General features: G+C 41.5%; 1 protein-coding gene across 8 annotated transcripts in view; it reads right to left on the bottom strand.

Annotated features, from left to right (window-relative positions):
* Nucleotides 1–848: 848 nt before the first annotated feature.
* Nucleotides 849–18,979, bottom strand: part of ZC4H2 (zinc finger C4H2-type containing) — a 54,271-nt gene continuing 36,140 nt past the window's right edge. For 7 of the 8 annotated variants that reach the window (XM_087860367.1, XM_087860369.1, XM_087860368.1 and 4 more), the window contains 4 exons: nucleotides 7,197–7,368; nucleotides 5,470–5,642; nucleotides 4,412–4,574; nucleotides 850–3,770 (listed from right to left, as the gene is read on the bottom strand). In XM_087860367.1, the coding sequence (XP_087716493.1) occupies nucleotides 3,657–3,770; nucleotides 4,412–4,574; nucleotides 5,470–5,642; nucleotides 7,197–7,368 (622 nt within the window). In that variant the 3' untranslated portion in view covers nucleotides 850–3,656. Of the gene's footprint in view, nucleotides 3,771–4,411; nucleotides 4,575–5,469; nucleotides 5,643–7,196; nucleotides 7,369–18,979 lie in introns of all 8 variants that reach the window. The other variant, XM_045790869.2, reaches the window with a different exon arrangement.

Genomic DNA, 18,979 nt, shown 5'->3' with positions numbered 1-18,979 from the left:
TGGGACTTGATCCCAGAACTCTGGGATCATGACCTGAGCCAAAGGCAGATCCTTAACTGACTGAGCCACTCAGGTGCCCCCAAACTTTTCTCTCTTGTCCATCCCCATTGTCTTCTTATTTCACTCTATTTTTATTCCTTCTCTTTCTTTCTTCATTCTCCCTTAAGCAGGTCTCAGACTTCCTGTCAGCAGTGTAGTTAGGCAGAAGGAACACAGCCTTAGAGTAAGAGGGACCTGGGTCTGACTCCTAGCTGTGCATTTTCTTAGTTGTTGGGCAATTACATTGCCTCTTTGAGCAACAGTTTTATTATTTATAAAATGGGCACAAATAACACCTTCCTTGCAAGGTTGTTGGAAAATGTGGTAGATTGTCTGTAAATATGGCCAACAATCCCTCCCATCTCTGACAAGTATGTAGCCCTTCCTGTTAGGATATTCCCCACTTCTTAAATTTGGGCTAGCTGTGTGACTTGTTTAGACCAATAGAACACAGCAGCAATGTTGCTATATCACTTCTGGTCTTATGCCACAAAGGCTTTGTTTTTTACCCTTTGGAAGCCTTCCACCATATAAAAAATATCTGACTACTCTACTTATAAGAGAGGCCAAATGGAGAAGGAGAGGCTGTAGAGAATAAAATACTAACAAAGGAGGTGGGGAGCAAAGGAAGCCCTCAGCTCTTCCAGCCACCCCAGCTGAGTTGCCAGATATGAAGGTGCAGACATCATGGATCCTCCAGATCTAGCCAAGCTGTCTGAGGCAACACCACAAGGGATATAAATAAGATGTTCCCAGCAAGTCTTGTACAAATTGCAGATCGTGAGCAAATACATTTTTTAATAATATTTTTTTATTATATTATGTTAGTCACCATACAGTACATCCCTAGTTTTTTATGTAAAGTTCCATTTTTGTTTTAAGCTACTAAATTTTGGGGTGGTTTGTTCACAACAATAGATAAAAGAACCAAAGAAACTAAATGAGGTAGTAGCATCCCACCCAGTGGCTATCAGGTGTAGGTGCTCAACACATGCTTGTTCCTTCTCATTCAGAAGTGTCTCTGGGAAATGGCTGATCTAGTTAGTGGTGCTACAACTGACTTTTAGAATAGACAAATCTGACCTCCAGTGTGCAAGGATGCAGAGCAATAACCACCCCTCATATACTTATAGGGACCTACTGAGGCCTATACAGGTTAAGATATACCCCAAATCACACAGCTGAGTGTCCTCTGTTTGCCCACAGTGAGCCTGGGCCACCTCAAAAGCAGGCTTGTAGATGAACAAAATCTGGGGTGATGAAGTAATATCAGGTAAGATAAATAGTATTTCTTTGACCAGTCATTCAATCTACCTGAAGGTTAACACTTGAGTGCTCACTATGTACTTAGCATTGCTTACAATAGCCCCAGAAATGGATATTATTATTCTTCCCATTTTCCAGATAAGGACACTGAGGCACAAAGGCATTTTGTCAGCTATTGGGTTACCGGGAAGCACTGGGACTATTTAATGTATAGGAGGATGTTAATTAGGGAAGCCTTCGGATTAACACCTGTAGTGGAAAAGCATTAGAGGAGGCAGGGTTGAGCAGAAGGTACTGATGAACTGCAATGCAGTTTTAATGGAAACCTCAGTCCACCCTATGGAGAGCTCTGAAACTAGGATGGTTTTTCACTGTTGTTCCCTATTGTATCTCTGTAAGGAGCGAGGCCTTTGTATTCCCACATCAGTCACTGGATTCCTAGTCCCTAATTTCTAATTTAGAGTTATTTCAACTACTCCTATTATCAAACCATCCCAAAAGGGAGAAAGGCTTAAAGAAAAAAAAAAGATCATAGAGAAAAGTAGAAAAAAAATGGGCTCCAGAACCAATTCTGGATTCAAATCTTGAAATTTCTTTTACCAGTTATTTAACTATGGGCAAGTTATTTAATTTTTCTGAGCTTTGGTTTACCTTTTTGGAAAATGGTAATAAAAACACTTAGTTTGAAAGATTGTTTTGATTAATGAATCACTGAACACTACATCAAAAACTAATATTGTACTATATAGTGGCTAACTGAACATAATAAAAAAAATCGAATACAATCATGCACATAAAGCATCTTGCAGAGATTGACACAGAGTAAATACTGAATAAATGGAAATACTAATACTAATACTAATAGGGTAAATTATTGTGCACTGGTATGTTTGGTTTCCTCATTTGTAGGGTTGAGTGAATAAAAGTGAAGAGCTACCCAGAAGGGGAAAAGTCACTATATCTTTTCTATTACTCGGTAATTATAGGCACTCATCAGCATTTACTCCGATGAACAAATGTTTATTTAAAAGAATTTGTACAGACATAACACTCACTTTCAAGGAGCAGAGGAACTTTTTATATTATGAATAAACAAACACTGTGGCAACTTAAAACTACAGTTAAGAAAGGAAGGGAAAATATCCTCTTTCCCCAGCCAAGGACTGAGACTTGGATCTAAAGTCAACCCATATCTCTGTCCTTTAAGTCTGAGAGTGACATGACTAGAGATCTGATTTTGGTAGAGAGGAGAACTGTAGGGCCTGGGGAGTCCAGTGCCTTTTCTTTTGTAAGGGAAGGCCACCAAGAGAATCTATAGGAAAGGGGGTGGCCAGCAGCTGACCTGAGCTGAGAATGCCTTACAGAAGAGGGCAGACCCAAGAGAGGGAGAGATGAATGGAGCGGAAGTCCCACCCTCTTACATATATAAAATGATTGGCACTCACTTGATTCTCAACTCATGCCTCTAACCCCTAAGATATATCATTGAAAAAGTGCCAGAATGGTTTTGAACAAAATGTTTTTGAGCATTTGGCAACACAGGTATCAGCCTGGGGCCCCTCTTATCCTAAGGTAGCCCCTGCAGTAGAGCCCATTGATTTAGGCAGCAAGTTATTTAGGACTTGTGGAGTGGGTGTAGCTCTCTGATTTTACCGTCGGGAACTTTTGCCACCGATTTGAAAAATAAGGGTTATGGGAAAGGCCTGCAGTCTCAGGATCTCTAGACATAAAACCTGTACCTGAGAACTTTAGCATATCTGGGAGACTGGCATGAAAGTGAACTTCATAATAACAGCCAGGCCTCCTAAATTCATATGAAAAGGAGGGCTTGTCCAACTTACCTCTGGGCCTTGCTTAGATGAGATGAAATGAGGGGGCGTGTGGGAAAGATATATACACCAAGTCTACTGGGAAGTCCAGCAAGAAGACTGTTGTCCCTTCAGAGCCTAAAGCAAAAGTACAGGGAGGGGGCACACTGGAGCCTTAACCTGACACAAGAGCTTCCTCCAGCCCTCAGCCCTTAGGCCCCAGGCATCAGACACAAAAGGCAGAGAATCACATCTGGGCGTTCTGCCCTTCCCTCAGCTTCAAACAAGGGCAGGGGTTAAAATGTGGGTGGGAGAGAAGGGATCATCAGATACACTGTCATTAGCATCTGAACCATATCTCTTCTTAAGTCAGAAACCCCAAGAGAAGAAAGAATAAGAGCAAAGTGAGAGGGGTTGTGCTTCCATCACATTAAAAAGGAAACTCTGTAGAGGCGGGGTAGGGTGGTTTCAAATCAGGATATTAATCACTTTGGCCAAGGGGAGGGGTTATGTGTAGTAGAGCTCTATGTGTTCTCCATCTCTTCATTCATCCTGTTTCCGTTTTGGCTTTTTGGGGTTCCGGGACCGACTCTTGGCTTTGCACAGAGGACATATAGGTGCATTCCGGTGAATTTGCTGATGACATGACAAGCAGGCCTGGTGGGAGGACACAGGACAAAGAAAGTTAGTGATCAGATTCTTCTAGCCTATGGTTCAACCTTCTGATACCTAAGGGTCCAGAAAGCAATTGTGATTTCCCAATATTTTCCCAAACCATGATTTATGCTAATAAGCTACAAATGGTTTTTGCCCAGTAGAGATGTAGATAATTTCTGTTCCAAAGAAAAGATAATCACAAAGATTACAGTTTATTGCCCTGTAGGACATCAACCAGTTCTGTATTTAATTTTGCAAACTTATTTCAGCATTCCTTTCCTTTTCTTACTATATAGTTATCTGTTTCTCAAATGCTTTTGGAACCAATTTGTAATCCTGCTGACTCCCTCATTAACAACACATGCTCACTACATATTTGCACAAATCTTGTTTCTAACTTTTTTAAAATTATGCTTTAGCAGAGCCTGCCAACCTTACTGCATTGTAGCCCTTTGGGGAATATGAAGCAATAAAAACAGCTGGTCTGCTATAGCACATATACACCAACCCTTCCTCTGTCCCAAGCAAAGGCTGTTTTAGAAAGTCACCAAATAGGTAACTACAAAGCCCCAATCCTAGTCTTCCATGGGGCTGCTTGAAGATACCTTGCTTCCTCCACAACCCCTACCCAGCTCACTTACCTTCATAGGTGGGGGCTGCTGCCTGAAGGTGGCTGTCTGCCGAGTGTCCTGCTTTCTAGCCACTTGGAGTTGCTGGGCAGCAGCAGCTGCAGCGGCCAGAGACTCAGGGATCGGGGGCTCCTGAGGCTCTGTCTGCCACTCCGCTTTCTGCTTCTCAAAGTAACTTTGGAGATGAAAGACATTAGCTGGATCATTCTGAAAGCAAGGAGAACCTTGCCGCTCTTAAAGACTCCATGCCACAGAACCAAAGGGGTTGGGCTGTGGCTCACTATAGAAAGTTCCTGCACCCTCCCCAGCACAAGGTTCTTCTCCCTGGGTACCTGGGCCATTGTCTGCTGGGAAGGGTAATCCTCCTCCTCCTTGGCTCTGACAGATCCAGAAAATCAAGACTCGCAGGGCTAGCAAAGTCCTTAAAGGGCACTTGCCTACTGTTCATCCCATGTACCCTTGCAATATTCGCATTAAGAGTCCTCAGGCCTCTGTTGACACACTTCTAGGAATATGAAGCTCACCACTTCCACAGGCAGCCTGCTGTACTTTAAGGAAGTGTGCTTCCTTCTACTGAACTGAACTCTCTCTGTAAGGTGAGTGTAGTTCTTAATTCTGGGTCTTAAGATGAAGTTCCAGGCTAGCCCCTGGAGACCATGAAAGCCCAGCCTTCTATGTTTTCAAAGGTTTCTAGACACCCCTGCTAGACCTTGACTTTGGAAGTGACCTCTTAAGAGTTACTCACACCCCCCCCCACACACACACAGAGTCATAGACACAGTCTTGTGTTACCAAAATTGCACAAAGAATTAAAAAAAAAACTACCTGGTAATACTAGTCTAACCATCCTTATTTTGATACATGGAGACTTGCCCAAGGTCCTACAATGAGTCAGTCACTGACAGGGCTGAAGCTAGGACTGGATACCATGGGTACCACTTTTAAACCAGGCTTTATGTGTGTATATGTGCCTCTGTATGTGTGCGTATATGTGTGTGTGTGTGTTGTGTGTGTGTGTGTATGTGTGTTTGTTGTGTGTATGGTGCAGGGACAGGAAATAGGCAGCTTACTCCAAGGAGAGCTTCTCCTCCTCTTCACATAGGTCAGGGAGCCTCTGCAGGCCTAGAGTCATGCGTAGGGCATCCACATGTTCCTTCAGTGGCTTATACTCATCATGTAGCCGCCGGGTAGACTCTAGCAACTTATTTAGGTCATTCTCAGACTGTTTGATGGTGTTTTCCATCTGGAACACAGAGTGAGGTAGGTACAGAGAAAAGACACCATCATTCTCTACAAGGCTCTATAGCTAAGTGGATAAAATAGCCCAGGCTCCAGATCCAGACCAATCTATATGGTCAAGTCCTTCATTCACCATGTATTCTATGTGACTCTTGTCAAGCCTCAGTTTTTTTCATCTTTGTAATGGTGATAATAATAGTTCCTACTTCATATAGTCTTACGAAGACTCAGATATTGAATTCATATAAAGCTCTCAGTACAGGGGCTACCACAGAATAAAGGTTCAATAAATGGTAGGTATTATTCAAATATAGCACCTTAAAGCTAGAATGGCCCTTACAGCTTATTTAGTCTGCCCCCCCCCACCATTTTACAGATCAGAGAATTGAGACTCAGAAAGAAAAAACTTAAGAAAATTTCCCACAGAAATACTTCTTAGGGGCAAAGCATAGACAAAGCCTTGGGGCTTAAGCTTCCAAGGCTGGTGGTTTTTCTCTTAGATCAGTGGTTTTCAAAATGTAGTCACCAAATCAGCAGCATTAGCATCACCTGGAAACTCATTAGGAATGCAATTTCTCAGGCATGGCTTCAGACATATAAAAAGCAGAAATTCTGGGGTGGAGTCCAATAATCTATGTTTTAAGAACCTCTTCAGATGACTTTGATTCATGTTTAAGTTTGACATCCATTGGCTTAGATTTTCAGCCCCTCTGTGGCTAATGTTTTGTTATTTGTATTGGCTTTATATCCTTTGTTAGCGGGCAGCAGCTCATGAAACCCTGGAATCCTGTGATCTTGTGACACAGAAAATACCAAGTACCTACTGTCCAAATCACATTAATATTTCCTTTAAGATCCTAGGCTTGCCAATACCAGGAAATAAGCATCGCCATAGAAATGAGTTTCCCAAGAATAGAAACAACTCCTTCAAATGTAGTTTTTAAAAATGTTTCTCATTGTCCTAGGCTGTAAGGATTGGAAAGGACCTTATAAGACAGCACCTTCAACTTTCCTCCTGGTGCATCAGCACTGCAGCCCAGACAGGTGATCATTCACTCTACTTGAATAACTCCAAAAATTGGGGAACTTATCACCTTAGCAGGCAGTTCATTCCCCATGTTCCAAGTATCTCCAAAAGAGAGACTCTAATGAGGAAGCTACACTTTAGTAGGCTGGCAGAGATTGTTTAGCATACCTGGAAGCTTTGGAGCCCTTTGAGCTAGACCCCAGAGGCAGCTGGCTGCTCTGCTTTACCCCAAGGCTAGCTCTCAAATCCCAAACTCCCAGGATGAGAGCACATTAGTGCTAAAAGAGACCTTAGAGGTGAATGAAACCCTGTCATAGTAAAGAGAGAGAAAATGAGGCCCAGGAAAAAAAGGAACTTGTCGAGTGATATACAGTCAATCAGTGACAGACCTAGAGCTAGATCTCAGAACTCCTGGATTCTTCCATTCCACCACAGCCTGATGCTTACTTCCCCAAATTGGTCACAGCCACATCTCAAGGAGAGACCGCAGTACTCACTACTGTCTATTCCTCAAAGGGCCCAGCCACATACCACATTGATATCAGCATGGATCAGTCGGAGTTCCTCCACATGGGCCATCTTCTCCTGTAGCAGCAGGTCCATCTCCTGCTTGTATTCTTTCAGGTGCCTCTCCTCTGATTCAAGGGCCTCAAACTCAGCCTTCAAACGTGCCTTGATCTTCTCCATCTGCAGGGTCTTGTTCCTGCAATTACCAAAAAGCAAGAAACAGACGAGCAGGAAAGGGAGGAAAATGGGAATGCAGTACAGATTTAGGCCCTGAGCCAGGGCTATTTTCTAAGCCATCTTTCTAAGCTTTTCTTTCTCCAGGCAGATCCAACATGAAGCATCCCCCCACATTTAGAAGATCCTTTATTCTAAGATTGAAGCTCAGTGGGTCTCAAAAGGGGATAATTTTATTCCTGTATGGGACATTTGCAAACTTGGATCTTTGAGAAACTCTTAAAGGTCAACTGTCCATTACATTTTCTACAATGATGAAAATTTTCTATACCTATACTTTCCCATAGAGTAACCACTAGGCACGTGTAGCTACTGGGTACTTAAAATGTGGCTAGTGCAGCTGAAGAACTGAATTTTGAATTTTATTTAATTTTAATTAATTTTTTAAATAATTTTTATTATGTTATGTTAGTCACCATACAATATACCCTTAGTTTTTGATGTAATGTTCCATGATTCATTATTTGCATATAACGCCCAGTGCACCATGCAATATAGTGCCCTCCTTAATACCCATCACCGGCCTATCCCAATCCCCCACCCCCCTCCCCTCTGAAGCCTTCAGTTTGTTTCCCCGACTCCACAGTCTCTCATGGTTCATTCCCCCTTCTGTTTACCCCCCCTTCATTCTTCCCTTCCTTCTCCTACTGATCTTCCTACTATTTCTTATGTTCCATAAATGAGTGAAACCATATGATAATTGTCTTTCTCTGCTTGACTTATTTCACTTAGCATAATCTCCTCCAGTCCTCCTCCTGTCCACGTTGCTGCAAATGTTGTGTAATCGTTCTTTCTGATAGCTAATATTCCATTGTATATATGGACCACATCTTCTTAATCCAGTCATCTGTTGAAGGGCACCTCGGCTCCTTCCATGATTTAGCTATTGTGGACAATGCTGTTATGAACATTGGGGTGTATATGGCCCTTCTCTTCACTATGTCTGTATCTCTGAGGTAAATACCCAGTAGTGCTAATTTTAATTAATTTAACTTTAAACAATCATATGTGGTTACTTGGACAGCACGGCTCTACAGGGTCTACTCCTTGGTTCCAGAAGAGGAAGGGGAATGGAATAACTATAGCTCATTTCTTTTCCAAAAAAATAAAACCTGTATCTGGTTGTTAAACCCCAATTGTATACTCTGGTTCAGTAATCTCACACCTGTGAATTTTTTTTCTTTTTTTTTTAAGATTTTATTTATTTCTTGGACAGAGAGAGACACAGTGAGAGGGGGAACACCAGCAGGGGGAGTGGCAGAGGGAGAAGCAGGCTTCCTGCCAAGCAGGGAGCCTGATGCAGGGCTCGATCTCAGGACCCTGGGATCATGACCTGAGCCGAAGGCAGATGATTAAGGACTGAGCCACCCAGGCGCCCCCTGTGAATTTTTTCTAAGGAAATAATTAAGGGAAACAGAAAGTTAATACACAGGAATGTTCATTCTGGACTATGAGCAAAATTACAATATTTAGGAAGCCATTAAAAGGAATCACTATGAAGACTTGTGACATGGAAAATGTTGAAGATATGATACTCAATGAAAAAGTATATTACACTTAGGTTGCGTTTTTCAAAATACACATGCACAAAATATACTGGCACAGTTTCAAGGACTTTTAAGACCATTTGAAGCCTGCCTAAGTGAAAGCGCCACAAAACTTCGGAAGGAGGCCCCTCTAGAGCATATTGTTATCATCCCACTGGCTCTCTCTACTCTCTGTTTTTCAGGTACTGCCTAGCTGTTATCCATCACTCAGATTTGGCATCTCCTTTCTTCTGCATCAGTACTTGGCTTTCACCTTTGCTCCAGCCCATCCCCACCTCTTGTTATACACCCTAGACCCTGGCCTCTGACATTAGCTTGTTTCTGTCTTTAGTCTCTCTCTCCTGTGGTTCCTGCTTAAAGAGGTGACCTTCAATGGCACAGAACCACAAAGAGAATTGTGTTAGATGGACAGGATAATGAGAGAAATTTTTCTTTCTTTATTCAAAACTTCTTTTCATGTTATTATATTTTGTTAACCTTAGAAAAGGGTAAAAAAAAATATGGGTGTTATTATCCCATTTGTAAAAAAAGGAAATTGAGGTTCAGGGTAGTAACTTGCCCAAGACTACAGAACTAGTAAATGGCATGTTGACATTTGAATGGAGGGCTCTCTAACACCACCCACTATTCCACACTGCCTGAGTGGAGTTGCCCAGACTAATGAGCATAAACATATTGAGGGTTCTTGGAATACCTGTTCAACTGTCTTGCAAAGGATGAAACTGACTTGTATTGGACAATTAATTAACCATTTAGAGCACCTCCTATTTAGACTTCCATTTACCTCCTCTAGGTTACATGCAGAGCAATCTGAACATCACCTATCCTTATCCCAATTTACATTTGAGAAATTAACAAGATTTAAAGTCATACAGTATATCACACTAAGTCATACAGACAGTTTGTGGCAGTGCTCACCCTACGACCCATTTCTGTAAGCAGAGCAATATTACAAAAGGAACACAAACTTTAATTTCAGACCTGGGTATAAATCTGGTTTCTGCCCTTGACTGGCTATTTGGTTTTAGACAATAATAGCAACAGCTGTTATATGCAACTGATGAATTATTGAACACTACATCTGAAACTCATGATATACTATATGTTGACTAATTGAATTTAAATTTAAAAAAAAGAAAAAAGGGGGAGGCAGGATAGCAGCAGAGTAGGGGACCTTGTTTCATTTGGTCCCTCACATTTAGCTCGATATCTATGAAACCATTCTGAACACACACGAATTCAGCCTGAGATGTAAGAAAATATATCTGGAACTCTACAAGCAGAAAAACAACTGCTTTTTGCAAGGTAGGAAGTGCAGAATTATGAATCTTTAGGGAATATTGGAAGATAAAGGGAAGGGGGAGGGAGCTTCCATAAGCTACCTACCAGAAAGTGATGTAACACCAGAATGCAAAATCAGAACCCTCAGAAATCTGATCCAGTGAGAGACATCCCTTTCTGAAAGGGGCACATGGAATTAAAAGAGCAGAATACTAGGTGCATCATTGTTGTCTCAGGATTCCAGGAGACACAGAAAGAACAGGGGTGCCTGATCCAATAGAGTGCCCATGCAATGGAGCAGGGAAACTGGTTATGGTCAGTGAGCCCAGAAGGGACCATCAGCTCTGGTTGCCATAAACTGCAAGCCAGGCCAGTAGGTAGACTGCTCTCTTCCTGAGCATCCTGAAAAGGACTGGAACATGCAGGCCATTTAACATCCCGTGGGAGAGACGAAACAGCTGTGCCCATGACTGGGCAACAGCTCTCAGGGTGGCAGAGGCCCCAGAAAGGACAGTAGAATGGCATAGAGCCCTGACCTGGGACCAGTGGAGCAGGGTGCACATGAGACCCCCAAAAGCTCACAGTCACAAAGATACAAAGTGAAGTGTCAATTCTTGAGCCCTGGGGACTCCCCCCAGGGAGCATTGCAGTGGGGGCAAATCATGAGAGTCTGCAGATTTGGTGAACACAGAAGTGGAGATGGTTTGACCTGGAGGGTTTACTGAAGAAGGACTGCAATCATGAAGCTCTGGGCCAGAGATCCGGGCACAGACATTTTTGCTCTGACCCTCTGAAGAGGTGCAGAAAGCCACCAGGGAACAAAAGCCAGACAGAGGACCAGCTCACCTTGAGCCCATCCCCCTGACAAGGGGTGGGGCAACTCTGCCCCAGCAAAGATACCTGAGAAACAAATCAGCAGGCCCCTCCCCCAGAAGACAGACTGGAAAAACAGGCAAATGACAAGCCTATAGATATCACAGGATTTAAAACTCCAGCATCAGGGGAAAACAATATATTGAGCTCCAGGTGATTCCTCCTGAAATGTTTATCCTTCAGTCTAAAATTTTACATTTCTTCTTCTTCTTTTTTAACCTTTTTCCTGTTACAACTAGATTCTAATTTTACCAACTTAGGTTTTTAAGTCACTTCTTACTTTTTTTCCCTCACATCTACATTTTATAGATTTATGCCTCACTCTACTCCTTTTTTCACTTTACCCAATTATATATATATATATATATATATATATATATATATATATATATATATATGATATATAATATATCATATATATACAAAAGTATTGCTTTCTTTGCAATTTTGGGATGTAGTATCCACTAACACACAACCAAAAGTCACTCAAGAACAAGATCACCCTGCTTTGTCCACCCTGTGAGACTATAGTCTCTGCCCCGCCATTTGTGTGTGTCTGTGTGTGTGTGTGTGTGTGTTTTATTTTAATGTTTTTTATTATGTTAGTCACCATACAGTACATCCCTGGTTTCTGATGTAAAGTTCGATGATTCATTAGTTGCGTATAAAACCCAGTGCACCATGCAATATGTGTCCTTCTTACTAACCATGACCAGTCTATCCCATTCCCCAAACCCCTCCCCTCTGAAGCCCTCAGTTTGTTTCTCATAGTCCATAGTCTCTCATGTTTCATTCCCCCATCTGATTACCCCCCCTTTCTTTATCCCTTTCTTCTCCTACCGATCTTCCTACTTCTTATGTTCCATAGATGAGAGAAATCATATGATAATTGTCTTTCTCTGCTTGACTTATTTCATTTAGCATTATCTCCTCCAGTGCCGCCCATGTTGCAGCAAATGTTGAGAACTCGTTCTTTCTGATAGCTGAGTAATATTCCATTGTATATATGGACCACAACTTCTTAATCCAGTTATCTGTTGAAGGGCATCTCGGTTCCTTCCACGATTTAGCTATTGTGGACAATGCTGCTATGAACATTGGGGTGCATATGGCCCTTCACTTCACTACATCTGTATCTTTGGGGTAAATACCCAGTATTGCAATGGCTGGGTCATAGGGTAGCTCAATTTTTAACTTCTTAAGGGAACTCCACATTGTTTTCCAGAGTGGCTGCACCAACGGGCATTCCCACCAACAATGTAGGAGGAATCCCCTTTCTCCACATCCTCTCCAGCAATTGTTTCTTGCCCTGTCAATTTTTGCCATTCTAACTGGCGTAAGATGGTATCTTAGTGTGGTTTTGGTTTGAATTTCCCTGATGGCTAATGATTTTGAACATTTTTTCATGTGTCTGTTAGCCATTTGTATGTCCTCATTGGAAAAGTGTCTGTTCATATCTTCTGCCCATTTGATGATTTGTTTCTTTGTTTCTCACGTATTGAGTTTTAGAAGTTCTTTGTAGATCTTGGATACCAGTCTTTTATCTGTAGCATCATTTACAAATATCTTCTCCCATTCTGTGGGATGCCTCTTAGTTTTTCTGACTGTTTCCTTGGCTGTGCAGAAGCATTTTATCTTGATAAAGTCCCACAAGTTCATTTTATCTTTTGTTTCTCTTGCCTTTGGAGATGTGTCATGAAAAAGGTTGCTTTGGCCAATGTCGTCGAGGTTGCTGCCTATGTTCTCCTCTAGAATTTTGATGGATTCCTGTCTCACATTGAGGTCTTTCATCCATTTGGAGTTTATTTTTGTGTATGGTATGAGAGAGTGGTCAAGTTTCATTCTTTTACATGTAGCTGTCCAATTTTCCCAGCACAATTTATTGAAGAGACTGTCTTTTTTCACTGGAGGTTTTTTCCTCCTTTTTCAAATATTAGTTGCCCAAAGAGCTGAGGGTCCATTTCTGGGTTCTCTATTCTGTTCCATTGGTCTACAGGACTGTTTTTGTGCCAGTACCATGCTGTCTTTGTGATCACAGCTTTGTAGTACAGCTCGAAATCCGGCATTGTCATGCCTCCAGCTTTGTTTTTCCTTTTAACAGTTCCTTGGTGATTCGGGGCCTTTTCTGGTTCCATACAAATTTAAGGACTATTTGTTCCAGTTCTTTCAAAAATGTCATCGGTATTTTGATCGGGATGGCATTGAAAGTGTAGATTGCTCTGGGTAGCATGGACATTTTAACTATGTTAATTCTTCCGATCCATGAGCATGGAATATTTTCCCATCTTTTTGTGTCTTCCTCAATGTCTTTCAAGAGTGATTTATAGTTTCTAGAATATAGGTCCTTTACATCTGTGGTTAAGTTAATTCCAAGGTAACGTATGGTTTTTGGTGCTATTGTAAATGGGATGGATTCCCTGATTTCTCTTTCTTCATTCTCGTTATTCGTGTACAGAAATGCAACTGATTTCTGAGCATTGATTTTGTATCCCGCCACATTGCTGAATTGCTCTATAACTTCTAATAGTTTGGGCATGGATTCTTTTGGGTTTTCCATATAGAGTATCATGTCATCTGCGAAGAGAGACATTTTGACTTCTTCTTTGCCAATTTGGATACCTTTAATCCCTTTTTGTTGTCTGATTGCTGTTGCAAGGACTTCTAGTACTATGTTGAATAGTAGTGGCGAGAGTGGGCATCCTTGTCGTGTTCCTGATCTTAAGGGAAAGGCTTCCAGCTTTTCCCCATTGAGAATGATATTTGCTGTAGGCTTTTCATAGGTGGTTTTTATGAGATTGAGGAAGGTACCCTCTATCCGTACACTCTGAAGGGTTTTAATCAGGAAAGGATGCTCTATTTTGTCAAATGCTTTTACTGCATCAATTGAGAAGATCATATGGTTCCTGAGTCTTTTCTTGTTGATATGATGCATCACACTGATTGATTTGCAAAGGTTGAACCACGCTTGCAACCCAGGTATGAATCCCACTTGGTCATGTGGATAATCCTTTTAAAGTGCTGTTGGATTCTATTAGGCAGGATCTTGTTGAGAATTTTGGTGACCATAATCATTAGGGAAATCGGTTTGTAATTCTCCTTTTTGATGGGGTCTTTGCCTGGTTTGGTGACCAAGGTAATATTGGCCTCATAGAATGAGTTTGGTAGCTTTCCTTCTGTTTCTATTTTTTGAAATAGCTTTAGGAGAATAGGTATTATTCTTCTTTAAATTTGGTAGAATTCCCCAGGAAAACCGTCCGGGCCTAGAGTTTTGTTATTTGGAAGGTTGTTTATCACTGACTCAATTTCTTCATAATTAATTGGCCTGTTTAAGAAATCAAGTTCTTCCTGTTTCAGTCTTAGTAGTTTATGGGTTTCCAGGAAGGCCTCCATTACTTCCAGATTGCTTAATTTATTGGCATATAGCTGTTGATAAAATTTGTAATAATCCTTTACAATTTCATTGGTGTTCATCGTGACCTCTCCTTTTTCATTCATAATTTTATTAATTTGGGTCCTTTCTCTATTCTTTTGGAGAAGCCTTGCCAGCGGTCTGTCAATTTTATTGATTCTCTCTAAGAACCAGCATCTACTTCTGTTGATTTGCTCTACTGTACTCCTGGTTCCTAATTCATTGATTTCTGCTCTAATCTTGGTCAACTGCTTCCTCGTGCATGGATTAGGCCTGTCCCTCTGTTGCTGTTCCAGCTTCTTGAGGTGAGAATATAAAAACTGCATTTTAGATTTTTCTATTCTTTTGAGTGAGGCTTGGATGGCTATGTATTTCCCCCTTAGGACTGCTTTTGCAGTATTCCATAGGTTTTGGACCATTGTGTTTTCATTCCCATTGGTCTCCATAAATTGTTTAAATTGATTTTTGATTTCCTGGTTTATCAAGTCATTTCTGAGCAGGATGGTTCTTAGTCTCCAAGTGTTTGAGTTTCTTCCAAATTTTTCCTTGTGGTTGAGTTCCAATTTCAGAGAGTTGTGGTCTGAAAATATTCAGGGAATACTTTCAGTCTTTTGGTATAGGTTGAGACCTGTTTTGTGAACCAGAACATGGTCTGTTCTTGAGAATGTTCCATGGGCATTAGAATAGAATGAGCATTCTTTGGTTCTGGGGTGTAGTGTTCTATATATATCTATGAGGTCCAACTCGTCGAGTATGGCATTCAAAGCTCTTGTTTCTTTACTGATTTCTTGCTTAGGTGATGTATCTATTGCTGATAGGGGGGTGTTGAGGTCTCTTAATATTAGTGTATTTTTATCTATATGTCTATTTATTGTGGTTAAGAGCTGGCTTGTGTATCTTGCTGCTCCCCTGTTGGGGGCATAGTTATTTATAATTGTCATATCCACTGTTGGATACATCCTTTAAGAATAATATAGTGGCCTTCTGTGTCTCTAACTATAGTCTTTAGTTTAAAATCCAATCTGTCTGTTATGAGAATTGCTACCCCAGCTTTCTTTTGAGGTCCATTGGTGTGAAAGATGGTATTTCACCCTTTTACTTTCAGTCTGAATGTATCCTTAGGTTCAAAATGAGTCTTCTAGACAGCAAATGGATGGGTCATGTCTTCTTATTCAATCTGCAACCCTGTGGCGTTATAGTAACATTTGTGCCATTTACATTGAGACTGATTATTGAGAGATATGATGTTAATGATGCCATGTGGCCAGTAAAGTCTTTGTTTCTATATATTATGACTTTCTGTTTTGTATCACTCTTGGGGTCTTTTTACTTATATAGAACCCCCTTTAATATCTCCTGTAGGGCTGGTTTCATGGTTATGAATTTGGTCAATGACTGGCGATTCTGGAAGGTCTTTATCTCTCCATCAATTCTGAATGACAGCCTTGCTGGATAAAGGATTGTTGGCTGCATGTTTCTCTCTGAAAGAGCTTTAAAAATGCCCCCCCCCACAACCCTTTCTCTCATTCCAGGTCCGTGTAGACATGTCTGCCGTAATTCTGATACCTTTGCTTTGGAACATGAGAAATTTCTTTGCCCTTTCAATACTGTATCCTTGGATCTAATATTTGCGAAATGCACTATGACGTGACGTGGTGTAGGTTTGTCATGGTTGAGCTTGGGAGGGGTCCTCTCTGCCTCTTGGACATGAATGTTTGTTTCCCTTGCTAGATTAGGGAAGTTTTCAGCTAGAATTTGTTCAAATATCTCTTCTAGACCTCTGTTTTTCTACACCCCCTCGGGGATGCCGATGATTCTGACATTGGAACATTTCATTAAGTCAGTAATCTCCCATAACCTGCATTCTTGAGAATGGATTTTTTTGAGCCAAGTTTCTGTCTTAGCTTTCTCTTCTACTAACCCATCCTCCAATTCACTGATACGTTCTTCTGCCTCATTCACCCTGGCCGTCAGAGGATCTAGTTTTGACTGCATTTGGCTCATAGAATTTTTAATTTCTGCCAGATTCACTCTCATTTCCGCCCTTAGAGATTCTATATTCTCTGTAACATTTTCGTTAATACTTTTTTCAAGTCTACACATCATCTTGACTATTGTTACTCTGAACGCCATTTCTGATAATTTGGTTGTATCTATATCCATTAGTTCTGTGGCAGAGGCCACAGACGCATTGTCTTTTCTTTGCTGGGGGGGATTTCTCCTTCTCGTTATTCTGATGAGGAGAGGTTGTGGGGTTGTCCAGAGCCCAGATTATTGACTAGGGCCCAGGCATTGTGCACTCGTTTTATAGGGACCTTAGGGATGTGGGCTGCTTGATTTTTCAGTCGGCCTTCTGGGTGAGGGGCCTGCCGCGCCAATACTCAGGCAACCCTGTTTAGGTAGAGTCTCCGTGTCCCCTGCAAGGGGGTTGGGGATGGGCACACTGTGATCTGGTATTTCCAGGCTTTTGTTCTCTGGCGGCTTTCCCTGGCGGTTTGCTGTGCCTCTTCTGATAGTCAGAGCAGCAGTAGCTGAATCTCAGCCTCTGTCTCAGAACAGAGTGATCTCAGACCTCTCTCCACTGGTATTCTGGCCACTTTAACTCTGTTTCTGTTGGTGCTGCTCAACCCTGCAGCATCCCGGGATGTGCACCCCACACGCAGCGTCCCAGCCCTCACTTCCAGGGCCAGCACATCTCTGTCCTTTGTGTTTCTAACACTGCCAGCCACCAGCTGCCCCTGTACGCTCCAGAGCTCCATCTCAGTGTGGTTTGTGTGCATTCTGGTGCTCCAGTTTTCAGACTGGTCGCGCACGTTCACAGGCTTATGGTCTCAGTCTGCTCTCTCTTGATTGCCAGTCCGCGAGTCCACCCGCTCCCCAGGCAGTTGGCTACCACTTCCCGGTGCCCGAACGTGGCGGCTCCCTCCCTCTTCCATTTATCTTCCGATATCTGTGCGTGGTTTCACGGCTCCCTGCTTCGCACCTCAATACTCACCGCTGGAGATGTTCATGTGTAGAGATCCAGATGTATCTTCCTGCATCTCAGGCTGATTCCGTAGATGTTCAGGATGGTCTGGTACCTATCCAATTTGACTCAGGGGACCAGCTGAAAAAGGGGACCTCTACTCCTCTGCCTTCTTAACTCCTCCCCCCACAAATAAATTTTAAAACAAAGACAGTAGTAATAGATATAGAGGAACACTATATCATACTTACAGGGTCTATCCAACAAGAATATTTAACAATTGTAAATATCCATGCACCAAATATGGGAGCAGCCAACTACATAAACCAACTATTAACCAGAATAATGAATCGTATTTATAATAATCATTAATAGTAGGAGACTTCAAAACACTCCCCTCACAACAATGGACAGATCATCTAATCAGAAGATGAACAAAGAAACAAGAGCTTTCAAGGACACATTCGACCAGATGGACTTTGTAGATACATACAGACCATTACATCCTAAAACAACAGAATACTCATTCATCTCGAGTGCACTCAGAATGGTCTCCAGAATAGATCACATACTCGGTCACAAATCAGTTCTCAACTGATACCAAAAGACTGAGATTATTCCCTGCATATTTTCAGACCAAAATGCACTGAAACTGGAACTCAATCAGAAGGAAAATTTGGAAGGAATGCAAACATTCGGAAGTTAAAAAGAACCCTTCGAAAGAATGAATGGGTCAAACAAGAAATTAAAGAACTTAGTAGAGCAGATCAACAGAACTAGAAGCTGGTTCTTCGAAAGAATAAATAAGATCGATAAGCCACTGGCAAGACTTATTCAAAAGAAATAGGAAGGATCATTAGAAACTTTAATCAACAGCTTTGTGCCAATAAATTAAACAACCTGGAAGAAATGGATGCCTTCCTGGAAACTTATAAACTACCAAGACTGAAAGAGGAAGAAATTGATTGTTTAAACAGACCAATTAATCATGAAGAGATTGAAGCAGTGATCAAAAAACTCCTGAAAAACAAGACTCTTGTGGAATTCTACCAAACATTCAAAGAAGAAATAATACCTATTCTCCTAAAGCTGTTTCAAAAAATAGAAACAGAAGGAAAACTACCAAACTCATTCTATGAGGCCAGTATCTATATTCTAGAAACTAGAAATCACTCTTGAAAGACATTGAGGAAGACACAAAAAGATGGAAAAATATCCCATGCTCATGGATTGGAAGAATTAACATAGTTAAAATGTCTGTGCTACCCAGAGCATTCTACACTGTCAATGCCATCCTGATCAAAATACCAATGACATTTTTCAAAGAACTGGAACAAACAGCCCTTAAATTTGTGTGGAACCAAAAAAGACCCCGATCACCAAGGAATTGTTGAAAAGGAAAAGCAAAGCTGGGGCCATAACGTTGCCAGATTTCAAGCTATACTACAAAGCTGTGATCACAAAGACAGCATGGTACTGGCACAAAAACATACACATA

Source organism: Ursus americanus, chromosome X (genome assembly GCF_024610735.1).
Source record: "Ursus americanus isolate L20-20 chromosome X, mUrsAme1.1.p, whole genome shotgun sequence".
Lineage (NCBI taxonomy): Eukaryota > Metazoa > Chordata > Mammalia > Carnivora > Ursidae > Ursus > Ursus americanus.
The sequence above is the reverse complement of the archived record's forward strand: the minus strand, read 5'-3'. Positions and strand labels throughout refer to the sequence as shown.